Source organism: Camelus bactrianus, chromosome 34, assembly GCF_048773025.1.
Source record: "Camelus bactrianus isolate YW-2024 breed Bactrian camel chromosome 34, ASM4877302v1, whole genome shotgun sequence".
Classification (NCBI taxonomy): domain Eukaryota; kingdom Metazoa; phylum Chordata; class Mammalia; order Artiodactyla; family Camelidae; genus Camelus; species Camelus bactrianus.
In genome coordinates, this window is record NC_133572.1 from 6,357,822 (window position 1) to 6,374,122 (window position 16,301).

General features: G+C 34.2%; 2 protein-coding genes across 5 annotated transcripts in view; one reads left to right on the forward strand and one right to left on the reverse strand.

Annotated features, from left to right (window-relative positions):
• CLEC2B (C-type lectin domain family 2 member B) lies at nt 1–15,786 on the reverse strand. 3 transcript variants are annotated; one of them, XM_010946391.3, is made up of 6 exons: nt 14,603–15,540; nt 9,954–10,043; nt 7,047–7,201; nt 4,045–4,148; nt 2,893–3,025; nt 1–1,721 (listed from the first exon to the last, which is right to left on the reverse strand). In XM_010946391.3, exons 1-5 carry the CDS (start codon nt 14,676–14,678, stop codon nt 2,917–2,919), a joined length of 534 nt encoding a protein of 177 aa, XP_010944693.1. In that variant the 5' UTR covers nt 14,679–15,540; the 3' UTR covers nt 1–1,721; nt 2,893–2,916. The 3 variants fall into 3 exon arrangements, with proteins under 3 accessions (XP_010944693.1, XP_074213943.1, XP_045366180.1); XM_074357842.1 differs by having other exon boundaries at nt 1–3,025; nt 14,603–15,541; XM_045510224.2 differs by lacking the exons at nt 1–1,721; nt 2,893–3,025; nt 4,045–4,148 and adding exons at nt 5,161–6,810; nt 15,573–15,786 and having other exon boundaries at nt 14,603–14,831.
• Nucleotides 12,203–16,301, forward strand: part of KLRF2 (killer cell lectin like receptor F2) — a 19,896-nt gene continuing 15,797 nt past the window's right edge. For both annotated transcript variants that reach the window (XM_010946390.3, XM_045510222.2), the window contains exon 1: nt 12,203–12,594. The gene's annotated coding sequence lies outside the window, so the exon portion shown is untranslated. The remainder of the gene's footprint in view (nt 12,595–16,301) is intronic.

Genomic DNA, 16,301 nt, shown 5'->3' on the forward strand with positions numbered 1-16,301 from the left:
TGATTTAGAACAACAGAGGTTTATTGTCTCACAGTTTTGAAGACTAGAAGCCCAAGGTCAATGCGTCTGTTGGGTCATGCTTTGGCAGATGGTCCTAGAGGAGAAGACTTTCTTGTCCTTTCTTGTCTCTTGTAGCACCTGGCAAAGGCTGGCGGCAATCCTTAGCGTTCCTCGGCGCGTAGACACTCCACTTCAGTCACACAGCTGTCCTTTCCCCATTTTGTCTTCATAGTGTTCCCTTTGTTAGTGTCTGTCACTGAATCCAAATTTCTTCTCATAGCAACACTAGTCATAAAGAGATTAAGGCTCATCGAAATGATTTTATCTTAACTATTACGTTTAGCGCGGTGGTTTATATTTCCAAGTAAGGTCACAGTCTGAAGCCCTGGGGTAAGGATTTCAACATATCCTTCCAGGCTCATAATTTAATCCAGAAGACAGAAGAAAGGAAACTTTATTACACCTATGTATGCCTGAAAGTTTACAAAAATCACTTCTATCGCGTGGAATAGACTGTATACTTTTTCATATCATACATGTGTAAGTGTTAAAACTAAATAAAATTGTAATTGACCCTTAACTGCAAAGACCCTGTGTAATTACTGACTGCTGGGTATTGGTTTTGTAAAATTGTATTTTAAAGATATGAAGATATTACTCTAGACTTTCTACTGTAATATTTTATTTAATTTCACATTCAGAGTTACAATTTTGAAATTAATTCTTATGAATGTTAAAATACAGATATCAGAATGTGTATGTATGTATATATATATTTGACAGATCCTGGGCAAACATTTTTTGCAGGGTCTTTGTTTAAACAAACACTTTGATTAAAGTGCATTGCAGATTTCATGAAACCATGAGAAGTGTTATTATTTATCAATCAATAACGATTCAGAATAATGGAAAGAGGGGAGTGATTCTATATTTGCTTATTGTCCAGTGAGGGTACGTGCAGGTTGTTTGTAGCCCACACACCCTTTCTTCCTTCAGAGGCAGAGACCATCTCTGCCTCCTTTATTGCCAAATGTGTCTTTCCTAATTCCATTTCTCACACCATGAGAAAATTAGAAATCTGTTTTTTAATTGAAGCAACATGAATCTTTTTGAGTTTGCAGCTCCCCAGCACCATTATTTGATGCTAGTTACATCAATACAACATGATATACAAGAATATTCTTTTCCAGCGACTCTCTCAAAAGTTGCTAGTGTTTTTCACCAAAGATCACAGATGCAAATGTAATAAAAAAAAATACACAGAAAAATGTGAATCATACTTAATTGTCTAGACACGTTAAATTTACCATTCACAGTTTTATCTATTTATTTATTTTTAACATTTTTTATTGATTTATAATAATTTTACAATGTTGTGTCAAATTCCAGTGTAGAGCACAATTTTTCAGTTATACACGAACATATATATATTCATTGTCACATTTTTTTCGCTGTGAGCTACCATAAGATCTTGTATATATTTCCCTGTGCTATACAGTATAATCTTGTTTATCTATTCTACAATTTTTAAATTCCAGTCTATCCCTCCCCACCTCCCACCCCCTTGGCAACCACAAGTTTGTATTCTATGTCTATGAGTCTATTTCTGTTTTGTATTTATGCTTTGTTGTTTGTTTGTTTGTTTATTTGTTTGTTTGTTTAGATTGCAGTCAGCCATAAAAACCAACAACATAATGCCATTTGCAGCAACATGGATGCTCCTGGAGAAAGCCAGAAACAGAAAGAAAAATACCATATGAGATCGCTCTTATCATTCACAATTTTATAGCGTAACTGGAAAGCAACACATCTTCCGACCGTGTCTTCACCGAATTATTTAAAACATAATCCCTGCTTTCCTTGGGAAAGTTTTACAAAGGCGGTAAAGGCTCTAAATGTCTAAGTAACTGGACAACTGGGTAATCACACTCATGATTTTAAAAGTAAGAACATTAAAAAACAAAGATCAGAATTAATCTATCTAGATTAAGTGTGACATCACATCATGACCAAGTTGAATTTTATCTAGGAATGCAAAGTAGTTCTTTAACAATAGAAAGTTATGTCATTTACTACATTAAAAGATTAAGGAAGACGAAATAGGTGCTGGAAGGAAAAGCACATTTAATAAAATGGACAATCTCCTCCTACAAAAAAAAATTCTCTTAGAAAATAGCAGAAAAGAAATGCCTTAACTTTAAAAAGAAAAGATATAAAAAACTAGACACAACACTACTAATGTTGAGATATTAGAAGCATTTTCTTTAAAATGTGGAACGAGTCTAGAATATTTACCATGAATATTGTCCTGGCAGTCCTATCCATTTTAATTAGACTAGAAATAAGTAGTTGTTATATAAGGCAGGAAAAAAATAAAAATGACTATTACTAAATGCTGTGTTTTATAATATTTAAATGAATCCATAAATCATTCAAAATTAAGAATTTTCAAAATATATGTTGAACAGGACAAGAATGCCCAAAACAGTTGCATTTCTATATAGAAATATAATAAAATTACATTGTTGCAACAGCCAAAACATTAGACATGTATAGCAGGGACACATATGATAAATAATATGTAGTAACTGTTTAGAAAACCTGTAAATTAGAAGACAAAAATCAATGCAAGACATACAAATAAATAAGAAAATAATATATAAACACAACAGTACCCAAACTGACCTATAGAGACTGTGAAATTACCAGACCCTTCTAAAATTGATATAGAAAAGAAAAGATCCGGGCCATTTGAAAAGTAAAAACATAATAAGGAAATTGCTTTAAGAATCATCGAGATATATTATCAGGCTATAATAGTAAAGCAAAGAAATGTTGAAAATTGTTCAAAGAGAAAGGAAAAAAGGATGCAGATATTTAAAACCATCTTACTCATAGTTTTCAGTCCATTCTTATTCAGTCCATTTTCTTCTGGCAAATCCATTTCCTCTCTGTGTAACATCTAGCTGTTGCAAGACCATTTTCATTAAGGTAATTACATACTTCATTTCTTGTCGCAAGATCCCTACAATAAAAAATTAAACATTATGTACTAGGGAGTCCTGTGATTTCTCCCTTTGTCAATGCCATATTTTAAAAAAATATTATCTGTCCAGAGTTCTGAAAAAATACGCTGTGACACAGTCTTCTCTTGCTAGGGTTAATGTCTGTACCAAACTGGACCCTAAGAGTCTCCCTTCCAAGAATTTATATTTGTTAAACTTACATAAAGTTACATGTAACAAGTGGAGCCACCAGTTTTATAAACCAGTGGTTCTTAACCCCGGGGTGATCTTGCCTTCCATCCACCCCTGCGAGGGACACTTGGAAATACCTGGAGGCATTTTTGGCTGTCATGAGTGGAGTGCGGCAGGGGTAATTGCTACTATCCAGTGGGTAGAGGCCCAGAGATGCTGTTCACATCCTGTGATGCACAAGAAAGTGCTCCCTCAACACAGCAAAGAATTATTCAGTCCAGAATGTCAGCTGTGCTGCTACTGAGAAATTCTAATATAAACTAAGTGGCTAAGTGGCCGGCAGTCACCATTTGGGGTAGTTATACTGGGGTCATGTGTGCCGTGAACTCAGTTCTTCAGATCCAATTTCCATACTGTAAAATGGAAGGTTTGAAGTCCAGGATAAACTGTACTATCAGTGCAAATAAAAGCAGGTTAAAATAAACAAATGTAATCTGAATTGTAAGAGATGTCAGCAAACAGGCAGCATAAAGCTTGCAGAATAGATATAAGATTGGAGAAAATAGGTTAAAATCAAGCAAAAGCTTAATTTTTTTTTAACTGGGTATATGAATCTCAGGTCTTTATTTTCAAAATAACCAACTAAGAGATCTTTCCCCTTATGTCTTGTTTTCCAGCCTCTCTGGGTGACTCTTGGAACGGATCTCAATCCATGATACAGCTTCCCTCGTCCATTTTTCCTACATGCACACTGATCGTGGCCGCTAGAGAAATGGAGCTGAAGGACAGGTTCTGGAGGCGGTTACATTACATAAGTTTAAATAGTCCCAGAAAGAAAGAAACTCACCAATTCTTAAATACAGTTCCATCAATCGACTGTCCTGTTTGAATTTCCTTCTTAACTTGCCCAATCCAGTGATCCCAACTGCACTTGAAGCGCATAAGAAACTCCTTTAGAGACAAAATAAATTTCATAATTTTACTGGTCAGTTTTCACTGCAACTTATCATGTCCCTCTCGCTTTGCAGGTTGTGAAGAGTAAGGTGACAGAGGTTCACTTCCTGGCTTTACCACAAAATAGGTCTGCGACCTTGAAAAAGCATTTTACCCTCTGAGCCTCAGTTTTCTCATATGTGAAAAAAAAGGCCATGAGATCACTTTTCTTGATACTTTTGATTCCAAATTGGTAAATATTCAAGTTGAAAATCTATTCCTCCAGGATTTTTAAACTGTAAACTCCTGGAAAGCTAGAATTTTCAACTGAGTTCTTGCACAGCCTTCCTAATCATCAGATATTTTGAATAATGTTTTTTCACTTCCCAGGAAATACTAGTATATTGAGTTTAATGTAATATTTTACTTTAATTTCTCCCAAACTCTCACAGGCACGCATGCACACACACACACACACACACACACACACACACACACACACACACGGGCACATGCTCACACACATGCACACATGCCTTATCCAGTTCCTTTAGAATCTAATTCTCAAAAATTCTTTTTTTTTTTTTTTTTTTTGCTAAACTTTTAGATTTCTAAAGATACCAGTCAGGGAAAATTTATTTTTTTCCTGACATTTCTCCTTTTCTCCTTACTCATTCAATGTTGAAACTTTTTGCTACCTTAGACCCCTCCTTTTTTTTCACCATTAAATTATATTATACACAGAAAGTTATTCAGTCTGTTCTGCCACTAAATAGCTGGGAAACCATAAGCTTGACCTTGTATCATTCCACGTTTCAATTTTATGATAAATATAAAGGAATTACGACAGATCACAACACTATGGTCCATTCCTAACTGATAATAGTAACACTGGGTAAACTTTGGCATTTTAATATACCATCTTCTATAGCATTTCATGAAGTTATTTTAAAAAATTCAATTCACTGGGAGTAAACTGTGGGTTTACAAAGGAACAGGTTAATAAAACAGTGTCCCTGGCTTCACAGGGTTTCAATTATAGTGAGGAAATTTATGTAAACGTAGAGTTAGAAAGTATTCTACTAGATGAGAAGATTGTGAGTAAAATAAACGCAAAGGGAAATTTTAGTTTACAGTAAGAATCATCTGAGTTTTTCTGGGAGACCTTCCCATAGCACGTGCTGTCAGAGATGGATCTGGAAGGGAAGAGCAGAAGATTCCGTGATTAACACAGACATCCAGGGAGAAAAGGAAAATTCATCCTCTAGTTGTAGCGGGGAGATTGTTTTAAGGCAGAAAAAAAAAATGTAAGAAAGGATAAATGCATTGGAAACCAATAGGATATATGTTACCAGATAATTGGGAAAACTGGATGAGGTTCAGTAGTTGTGATCTTGGTGACAAGGAAATGGGAGGTGTATTTCCTAGAGCATGTCCTGTGAAAAATATTGCTTATTATTTGCTCAGTAAAGGGTAAACCATGTCGCTGTTTCTTAAAAAGGCAACATAATTCTGAATCAGTGCAAATAAAATGGGAAAAATTTCGTGAAACAAGTGGCATCTCATTGTAACTAAAATTAATATTTTGCTATTTAAGTAAACATATATAATATTTTATTAAACTATTTAAAATAAAGTGTCCTTTAAAATTCCTCTATACATTACTTTTATCCGTCTGTCAACAGATAACATATGAGGTAAAGACCTCATTCTGTTTGTCACTCATTTTTTCATCTCACTGCCAATTTAGCTTTTTTTCTCCCCAAGAGGAAGTGTGAAAGTTTAAGGATTTCTCAGAATGTTCATTTCAAGACTCTAGTAAAATTCAACAGTGAAACTATTGACAACAGAAGCTGTTTCTATTAAATTAAGCCTACATTTTACTTATATGCTGTGTCTGCTCTATACCTAGTTTTTCACATTTTATTCAGATTTCCATGTCTTTTGTTGCTGCTGTAAAGTTTCTTTACAGTGATCTAAAAATTGCCCCAACCTAGTTCATATCTATTTTAAGTCTGAACCAACTTTCAGGTAGCTTGCATAAATATACTTTGTTCACCATAAAAGTAATACACAATTCTCTTTTAACAGTGCTGACCACTATGTTGTGCTGCTTTATGTTTAAACACATCTTAATTGCACATTATTCACATACAAATATTTTAACTAAGCTAATTATGTCTTATATTGACCTTTGACTTTTAAAGAGACTAAACAAAAGTAAAACATAAGCTTGCCACGTAAGTCACCCAGGGAAAGAACAGATTTCACAAGCGCAGTGGTACAGAGTCTCACAGTCCCCTATGAAAGTTCTTGGGGATGCTCCTGACTTATAAAATTTCTCTATGTAAATCAATATTTATTCAGCGAAGATCCATTAAGCTTTTATTTTGTGCCTGCCTTTACGCTACAGCAATGGATACAATTTCAAATAAAATATGGTGTCTGCACTCTGGAAACTTCAGCCTCGGGGGAAACTTACAGGGACACATCTATTGCCTTGCTGGTAGTGGGATGGGGAGGCTGCCGCAGGACCCCAGAGACAGCAAAGCAAGACTGCGAAGTCAGAGGAAGCTTCCTCAAGGGGAGTGAAACGGAGAATTTCATTCTTCCTGAGGCAATTTTCTCTTTGTGATTTTAAAAAGTTTCCAAGTATTATCAAGCTCTTCTCTTTACATCCCTTAAAACACAAAAGTTAGCTCTCAGGTCCACTACTTGATGTAAGTCTCATATTATCCAAACAAAACATCACTGGGCTTTTCGATTGTATCTCCCATGGCATATTCTGAACACCTTCAACATTCTGCCTATATAGACAGGCATGTTTGGAAAGTTTTAAAAATCATAATGACATTTGAATATTTCCGGTGTCTCTACTCAATATAATTCATAAGGAATGCATTTTAAATTACTTACCATCTTTTCTGCAGTGTCGATCTCAGCTAGGTCAGCATGTTGAGAGGTACAGTTGTATCTACTAGAATTCCAATCTTTCTCTTCTTTAGAAAAATAGTAGCATTTATCATTGGAACCAATCCAATTATCCGGGCAATAGTGCCTAGCACCTTGAGCTATTTTAACCGGAAATAAGACAAATACATATTTTAAGGACCAGATGAAGTAATGCGTCATTGTGTTTTGAGATCATTGAAGAAAGACAAGATTGTGATATACAAGATTATGATCATGGTCAGAATTATATAACTATGTCACATAACAAGCTAAAAAACAAACTCCTGCTAAGTTAAATGATAGCAGTGCAGAATTTGACAGGGAACCCACATCCCTTTCAACTTCAAACTCAGTGATACATAGGCCGTCCCAGAGCAAACTGATTTCTCTCGTGTGAAGTCACTTTTGCCGATTCTGGGTAAATGAAATACAATGAAATCCTAGCGTTATCTGACTGTAATAAAAATACTAATTTATATTAGACTGCTATAAATCTGGGATATGTGTTTTAGTCTCTAAGAAAGCAATGAAAATAATGAAACGGTATATAACTAATAAGACACATATTAGATTTCCTGTTGCTGGTGAGGATGTGGAACAACAGGAACACTCATTCGTAGATGGTGGGGATGCAAAATTGTACAGGCACTTTGGAATACAGTCCTGTGGTTTCTTACAAAACTAAACACACTCTTATCATATAATCCAGCAATTGCACTCCTCAGTATTTACCCAAAAGAGTTGAAACCTTATGTCCACACTAAAACCTGCACATGGATGTTACAGTCTTATTCTCAATTGCTGAAACTTGGAAGCAACCAAGATGCCCTTCAATGAGGGTAATTGTATAAATAAACTGTGGTATATCCAGACTGTAGAATATTATTCAGGGCAAAAAAGAAATAAAAAGACACAGAGGATCTTTAAATGCATATTACTAAGTGAAAAAAGCTAATCTGTAAAAGCCACATACTGTAAGATTCCAACTATATGACGCTCTGGAAAAGGTAAAGTTATAGAGACAATAAAAATATCTGTGGTTGTCAGGGGATGGGATAGGGGGCAGACAATTAGGTAAAGCAGAGAGGATTTTTAAGACAATGAAGATACTCTGTATGATACCATAAGGATGGGTACAGGTTTATAAATTTTTCCAGACTCAGTGTAAGTACAACACCAGGAGTAACTGTAAACTCTGGACTTTCAATAAATTATTCCAGATTAAAAGACTAGCTGAATTAAATATATGTGTATATATATACACATCTGTATAAATCTTAATTTCTATATTTTAACATTCATTAACAATCAATTTCAAAATTGTACCTCTGAATGTGAAATTAAATAAAATATTATAGTAGAAAGTCTAGAGTAATATCTTCAAATCTTTAGAATACAGTAAATTTCTTAAACAGGATGCAAAATGTCGTAACAATAGAGAGAAAAGAAAAAAGAAAAATATACAATTTTAAAATTACAAAACTCTGTTCATTGAAAGACATCATACAGAAGTCTAATTTTCACGATGGAAGGAGATATTTAAGACAGATACACAGAAGGTTTTTATCTAGCATATGCAAGAACTCTTATGAATCAAACAACAACAACAAAAAAGAGAGCTAGCTTAATAAAAATGTGGGGAAGGTATTTGAACATGTCCATCACAAAAAGTTATGGTTAAATGAGCTATAAATATGAAAAGGAGCTTAACACTATTACTGGTCATCAAGAAAATGTCAAAGTCACAATCTGGTACCAACACACTCACTCAGTCATCAGAATGTCTAAAATGGGTAAAACTAACAAAGTGCTGACATGTATGCTGAGCAGCTGACCTTTGCATACATTTTTGGTTGGATTATCTACTATCTATGGTATTGTCTACAGAAACTGACTCTGCATTCTCTATGCCTCAATAATCCTTCTCATAAATATAACCCAAATGATATCCACTATTCACTAAAAGACTAAAAATATAAGGATGTTCAAGGCAGCACATTTAGCAGTAGTCAAAATGTGGCACAATCCAAATGTCCATCAAGAGTAGAATCATTAACAAATTAATATACAGCATGGAATACTCCACAGCAAGCGTCTGCAAACAACAACCTGAAGCCAAATTCGGAGCTAAAAATGTTCTTACATGTTAAAATAATCAAAATAATAAAAAATAATTTAAAAATAATCAGAAGAGGAATTATATGTTGTCACACAAGAAAATTATGTAATGTTCAAATTTTCATGTTCAAGTCTATTGAAACACAGCCATGCTCAGTTGATTATGTATATTCTGTGGTTTTTTTTTTTTTTTTTTTGCACTACAAATACAGAGTTGAGTAATTGCAACAGAGATCATTTGGTTAGCAAAGCCTAAATTATTTACTATCTGGCCCTTCACATAAAAAATTTTCCAACCTTCTCATACAGTGACTCAATGAACTTTTGCTGTATGTTACAACATAGACGAATCACTCAAGCATAATGTGGAATAAAAGAAGAAAGAGGCAAAGGATATATAAAAACTGCATGATTTTATTCACATAAAAAAATTTAAGTGGACAAAACTAACCTTTGGCAATAGAAGTCAAGATGGTGGTTATCACTGGTATGGAGATAGTGTATGGAAGGTGAGATCATCAGGGTGAATAATTTTGTCATAATCATTTTTACATCTCTCCATGCCTTATGTAGGTCATGTAATTAATTCATAATAATTCATCCATGGATACACATTAAATGTATCATGGATAATGGGAAGGGAGTGAGAATATTGAGAAAAGGTTTATGACTGAAACAGAAAGAAAAAGGATCATACAATAGCCCTGAAAAAGGAAAATATAAGTGAAGAAATAAAGGATGTAATGTACTCACCTTGGAGAACAGTTAAAACAATATTAGCAACTAAAGATATTGCTAATATAAAAGCACAGGCACCGTACTTCTTACATGTGTCCTTAATAACTAAAAAAAAAATAGATTAAGAAACAGGTAAAAGAAAGACTAAATTTGCATTCATAACCATATCTAACAAACCTTTTTAGGCAATTTTTTTCTGATATTTCACAAGCAGATGATAGAAAACATACTTCATTGTCATATGGAAAAGAAACCCGGTTTTTCCTTTTGGCTGAAATTTCTCAGAACATCGTTATAGCCAATCCAGATGTTATTACGGATTTTACTACCATAGTCCAAGCAATCAAATCTATATGACTCTTTAGGGTAGAATTTTCTTGGGCCTGGAGTCACCTTCCAGGCCTCCAGTCTCCCTCCCCTGTGGTGGAATATCAGTACATTCTAACCTCCCTTGAATATTTCTAAGAAAATCTACTTTATAATTAACGAAAAGTTTATTTTAAAGGATAGACAGCATGGTATATTGGAAAGGTCACAGAATAAACAATTAAAAGATTTAGGAGTGAGATTTTTGCCACAAATGAGCAAAGGGAACTTGGACAAGTCACCTTTTTTTTTTTTTTTTTAACTGGTTCTATATTCTTTCATCTGCAAATTCAATAGAACAGAATAAATGATGAGGAATTGTTTTTCTTTTATTAGTGTCCATTTAGGAAAAAAATATAGTACCTAAGTTTTTTGAAATGAAACATTTTTATTATTTCATATGATTATAAAGTATTTATCCTTATTGTAAAATTTTGTGAAATGTAAAAAATTGTAGAAGCTATTTTAAGACAGACTATAAATATATTGAGAACATTTATTCTTTCTGTCTTTTTCACCTAGTAAAGAACTAGTTGGTCTTTTTGCTGAACAATTTTTTTTTCCTTAGTGGATGTATAAAAAAAATTAACTTAAAATAAATCTAAATTTACGCTATTTGGAGACATTAACACCCTTCCATCCATATATCTCTTTAATCCATTTTTACACATATAACCTCCCTGCCAAATACACATAATTTTAAATGAATACAATCATCATGTGCCCATTGTTTTATATTATAATGTTTTCAGCTAACAATTTGTTGTTCTCATCTGTGGCAAATTGTTAAAAATGGCCCCCAAAGAATCATGCCTCTCTGTGTCCACCCCACCTTTGACATAGGATCTTGCTACTCCTCCCACCAAGAGGTCTACTGTGTTTCCCAACACTTGAGTATGAACTGGTCTTGTGCCTAGCTTTGACCAATAGAATGTGGTGGAAATGACACTCTGGGACTTTAAAATCCAGACTTTAAGAGACTGAGCATTAAATAACACTTTTTTTAAATTAAAGGATATATATGTGCTACATTTTCAGATCTGGTTTATAACAGAAATTGAATAAAAGAAAGCTTTAAATGCCATATGATATCTCTCATATGTGGAATCTAAAAAAAAAGAAAAGAAAAAAGGAGGACACTGATGACCTCATCTACAAAGCAGAAACAGACTCGCAGATGTAGTAAACAATCTTTTGGCTGCAGTGGGGTAGGAAGTGGGAAGGGATAAATTTGGGAGTTTGAGATTTGCAAATGATAACCACTATATATAAAAATGGAAAAAAATCACATTTCTTCTGTATAGCACAGGGAAATATATTTCAATATCTTTTAATAACCTTTAATGAAAAAATATGAAAATGAATATATGTATATCTATATGCATGACTGGGACATTATGCTGTACACCAGAAATTGACACATTGTAACTGACTATACTTCAATTTGATAAAAAAAAAAGAAAGCTTTTGTTATTATTTTTTTCTTGTGTCATTTCAAAGCTTTTGTTACTGTTATTTCTTGTGTTAGCTCCCCCATCTCTCCATATTTCAATTACTGTGTGTGAGGGAGGTGAAGATTCTTTATTACCATATTTAGCAGAGATTTTTTAAAATACATTTTCCTATTCATTGTTTCACATAAGTCTTCAGGCTGTTTTGACATCCTTTCCTCCAGAATGATTGCTGAAATCAGCTACACTTTCATTTTATAAAAACCAAAGAAAAACCTAGCTTATTAAAGGGCCGATTCTGAGACTCACAGAGGCGTTAAGTAAGAGGAAATATCTCTAAGTCACAAAAAGGGAGAAGGGAGGGCTCATCCTGACAACATGAGAAACGATCATTTTCACGTACAGTTAATAACAAGAGTCCTTTCTATCACCAGGCTGGCAAGATAGTAGATCATTTGACCGAGATGCTAGATCCTGCATGCAGATAAACCAGCCTCAACAAAGACGCAGGTACCATGAATGTAGCAAACAAACAGCATGGCTTTCGTTGTAAGTTTAGCACAGAAGTAGCTGAACTAGAGCCAAAGGGGTTATTCATGTTGCGGCATATATCCTCTCATAAGTAATCCCTGAAAAGTGATGACTAAGCACCTGCTTGGTGCTTTGGTGTCTCACAAAACCTGGGAAATAACCCCGGAGGTAACTCTCCAGCCTCATTACCATCCAACGACCAAGATGTAAACAGCCTGTCCGCTCCGTGAGATGGTGACTTGGAGTGACATTTAGTTTGACGTAAGGCACTGAAGAACTGGAAAAGTACTGCGCTTCTGAATATGCAGGTACATATTTAAACCTGCTGCGTGTTTATTCTCTATTTAATCTGTCTACTTCCTGAGCTCTAAAATCTAGTTTTCTGCACTCAGTATAAATAGCTTTCACTCTATAAGTTCTTTCTTTCTATTCTTTTACTCAATCCTCAATACTTGTACAGTGCACAAATTATCCAAAAAACAAAAACCCCAGAAAATGTTGATCTCCCAGAATGAATTTAGTATTAAACATGAATTTCAAAGAAGTTGTTCAGCCCTCATAATGTATTCAACTAAGGAACATAAAAAAAAAAAAACAGATAACATCTCAGGGAAGGTCAAGCAAAAATTTGTTTAATTAGCAATGAAATGAAAATAGTTTACATCTGTCTCTGTTGTAATCGAAATAGATAAAGATTCCAATTATTTTCCACACAGAGAAGCTTCACTGACAACTAATTTCTCTCAATTTCTGACTCTGATCTTCTCAAAGGAGAAATAAAAGATCCAGACTGAACAACGAATTTAAAACCGGATAGAATGCCCCTTTTTTCCCAGCTCACAGCTACAGAAAAAAAAATCATAAAAGACCAATATGCAGAAAGAATAAAAGAAAATAAAATATTTTTAAAATACAAAAAAATTAAAAATGAATTATATCACACAATAAACTACTACTATTTCAATGGTGTTTGTAATTTTGAATTATATATCTATATATAATATAGACAATAGTATACATACTATATAATATTAAGTAACTCATATATGTATGTGTTATATAATTTATATGTACAATGTGTAAATTCATACGATTGGCTGATATGTAAGGCAGAAATTAATACTGGTTTATGAGTGGCTAAAACGCATTCTTAAAACTTTTGGTTTAGGGGAGAGGGTATAGTTCAGTGGTAGTGTGTGTGCTTAGCATGCATGAGGCCCTGGGTTCAATTCTTAGTACCTCCATTAAAAAAATAATAAATAAATAATAATAATAATAATAAAAAAAACCCTAACCCCCCCAAAATTTTCAGTTTAGATATTTTCACATTATCGTCTAATATTTGATCCTGTTGTCCCCAACTCTCTTTGATCTAACCCTTAGACAGAATTATTAAACTGTCAAGAAACGAGGAATAAAGTATTTATGCATTCTAATACGAGCTGCAACAATAGTTTTGACTGCTGCATACCCTGGTAGGTCAAAATGAAATGAAATAGCAAGTGTTTAAAACTCACGATAGCCCCCAAACCATACATTGTTGTATTGAACGCATTTTAGCTTCATTCTCTCCCTGCCTCACCCTATTTTGAATATAAGGAACCCTGTTGAAATACCTTTAAAAGATTATCCTGTTAGATTTAGAATTTGGATCTTACCTACTCTGAACTTGCTATTTAATACCTCCAACATTACCAAATTATTTTCTAAGGTTTTTTTTTTTTTTTTTTTTTTTTTTTTTTTTTTTTTTTAGTACATTTTAAGATTGCCGGAGACTCCTGAAGAACCTCAGGGTATCAGCAGTTGTTTTAGACGAGCAGGAGAGGTAGATAATCGTTCTGCTGTTAAGTATTATTAATCTACTATTAATCATTCTCCTAGTAAGTGTAGTTTATCTTGATTCCATTCATGGCCCATAAACGATCTTTTAAAATATTATGAACATTTGCTAACTATTTCAGATCATGCATGCATTCTAGGCATTGAATGACTCCGTGGTTCATATTTAACATCTCCAGTACAGGTCTTATTGAATACTTAAGTGAAACTAAATCTCGAACAGATTTACATCACAGATAATCTTCCTCTATTATAGATAAAGTGAATCTGAATTATAAGGACCAAACAGTCCATTTCAAATCTGAATTTTATTATAATTTTTATTTATGGTGAAGTTAACTGAAAAAGGCATCCCCCCCCCCACCTTGGTAGAAGAAATCACAAAACCTAATTGGTGTCTCCAAAAGTTTTGTTTAACATCATGCTTCATGATTTCCATAAATAACCTTCATTCTGAACAACTGAAAATGTTCTTACCTTCCTTCTTTTTCTCAGTTTCCGCCTTCTTTGCATCTTTGGCAGCTAACTGGTTGCTTAACGCTTTACTTGCCATTTCTCTTCAAAGTTTTAACGTTAGTGTGAAAAACGTTGTTTTTACAACACAGCTCCAAACTAGAGTTACACGACTTTGAAGTAAAAGACTATTGTAAAGAGATTTTTCAAAAGGAAAGTAGCCATGTGACGAAGACTGAGTCACACTTGCTTCCTGTGAAATAAAAACAAAACAAAACATTTACTGGAAAAGAGAAATGTTCACTAACAACTGAAGAACAAAAAACTGATACAGTCTTACTGTTTCAAGGATCCTCATCTGATCCTAGAACAAAAAATACATTCAAGTGGCTATTTTTTTTTAATGTTCCCAAGAGTGAAACATAACAAATGTCCTCCCAGAACCACAAGAGATAAGAATACTAATTAATTACAAAGCATGCTTTAGGATGTTAAGGTTTAATTACCAAGTGTTAAGAAAGACCATCGCAAAGGTGATGCATTAAAGAAAAAACTACACTTTAAAGTGGCTACTGAAACCAGAATAAAAAGCATTTTCTCTCTATCTTAAACACAAACATGTGCACCAGTGTGGGCATGCACACGGACATACACATGGACACACACACGGACACACACACACGGAAGGAAAAAAAAAGAGAGAAAAAGGGACAGAAAGTTAAAAAGTACTCAGAATGTTATCATCAATATTTAGGATAATAATGTTATTATGCTAGTGTCATCAGGCCACTATTTCCTTTTCAAATCTGTCTTCATCAGAATTTTCAATCCTTGGTATCCATGGGGAATTCCAAAATCCTGGGGTGCTCAAGTTCATTACAGTTCACTGTCCGGCCCCTGGTACCCTGGGTTCCCCATCCATGGATTCCATCCACAGCTGGTTGACACCACGGGGCAGAACCTGCGGACATGCGGGTGGGGCGAATGTACTTACACTAAGAGGAAAACTGAAGAGAAGCAGCTGGTGTCACACAGGCTGCCTCAGAATTAACACTACATTTGTTCTGACCGGGACACTGAAAGGAAAAGGAAATGAGAACAGAGAGGAAAGTGGGTAGTGAAAGAGAGATGAATTTGCATGAAGGAAAAAGGCAATCAGATAGGATGGAGGAGTATCAGAGGAGTGTGGTGTCCCAAAACTGAAGAGAAGATTATTTCAAGAAGGGAATTTTAAGAGAAAAAAGTGTGATGATTACATGTTTCCTGTAAGACAAGGAATGAAACATAGCACTGCGGTTAGCATTTGGAAGCAGTGGATGATTTCAAAGAGTTATTTTTCACTAAAATATCACCAATGGTTAGTGTGGTCTAAGGAGCCCGGAGAATAAAGTTTTCTTACATTATAATAGGGGCTCGGAAATAAGCGTGACATCACCTGCCTAGTTTGTACAGAGAAAAGCAGGAGGGTAAATCCACAGATCACCTGAGCTTAGACTAGACAAGAGGATTTCAAAATAGAAACTATTATTTTGGCTGCTATTAACCAAAAGGTTTTAATTTCAACTTCTTTTAAACATGATACCCCCAATGTATCATATTTATAATCATAACACATTAATTGAGCATACATCAAGTATATTTAAAACACTGTTTACTAAGAGCTGTTTTTCAAACTTTGGTGTGGTACAGAGCACCTGTATGCATGTTATTTGGTGGCGTTTAT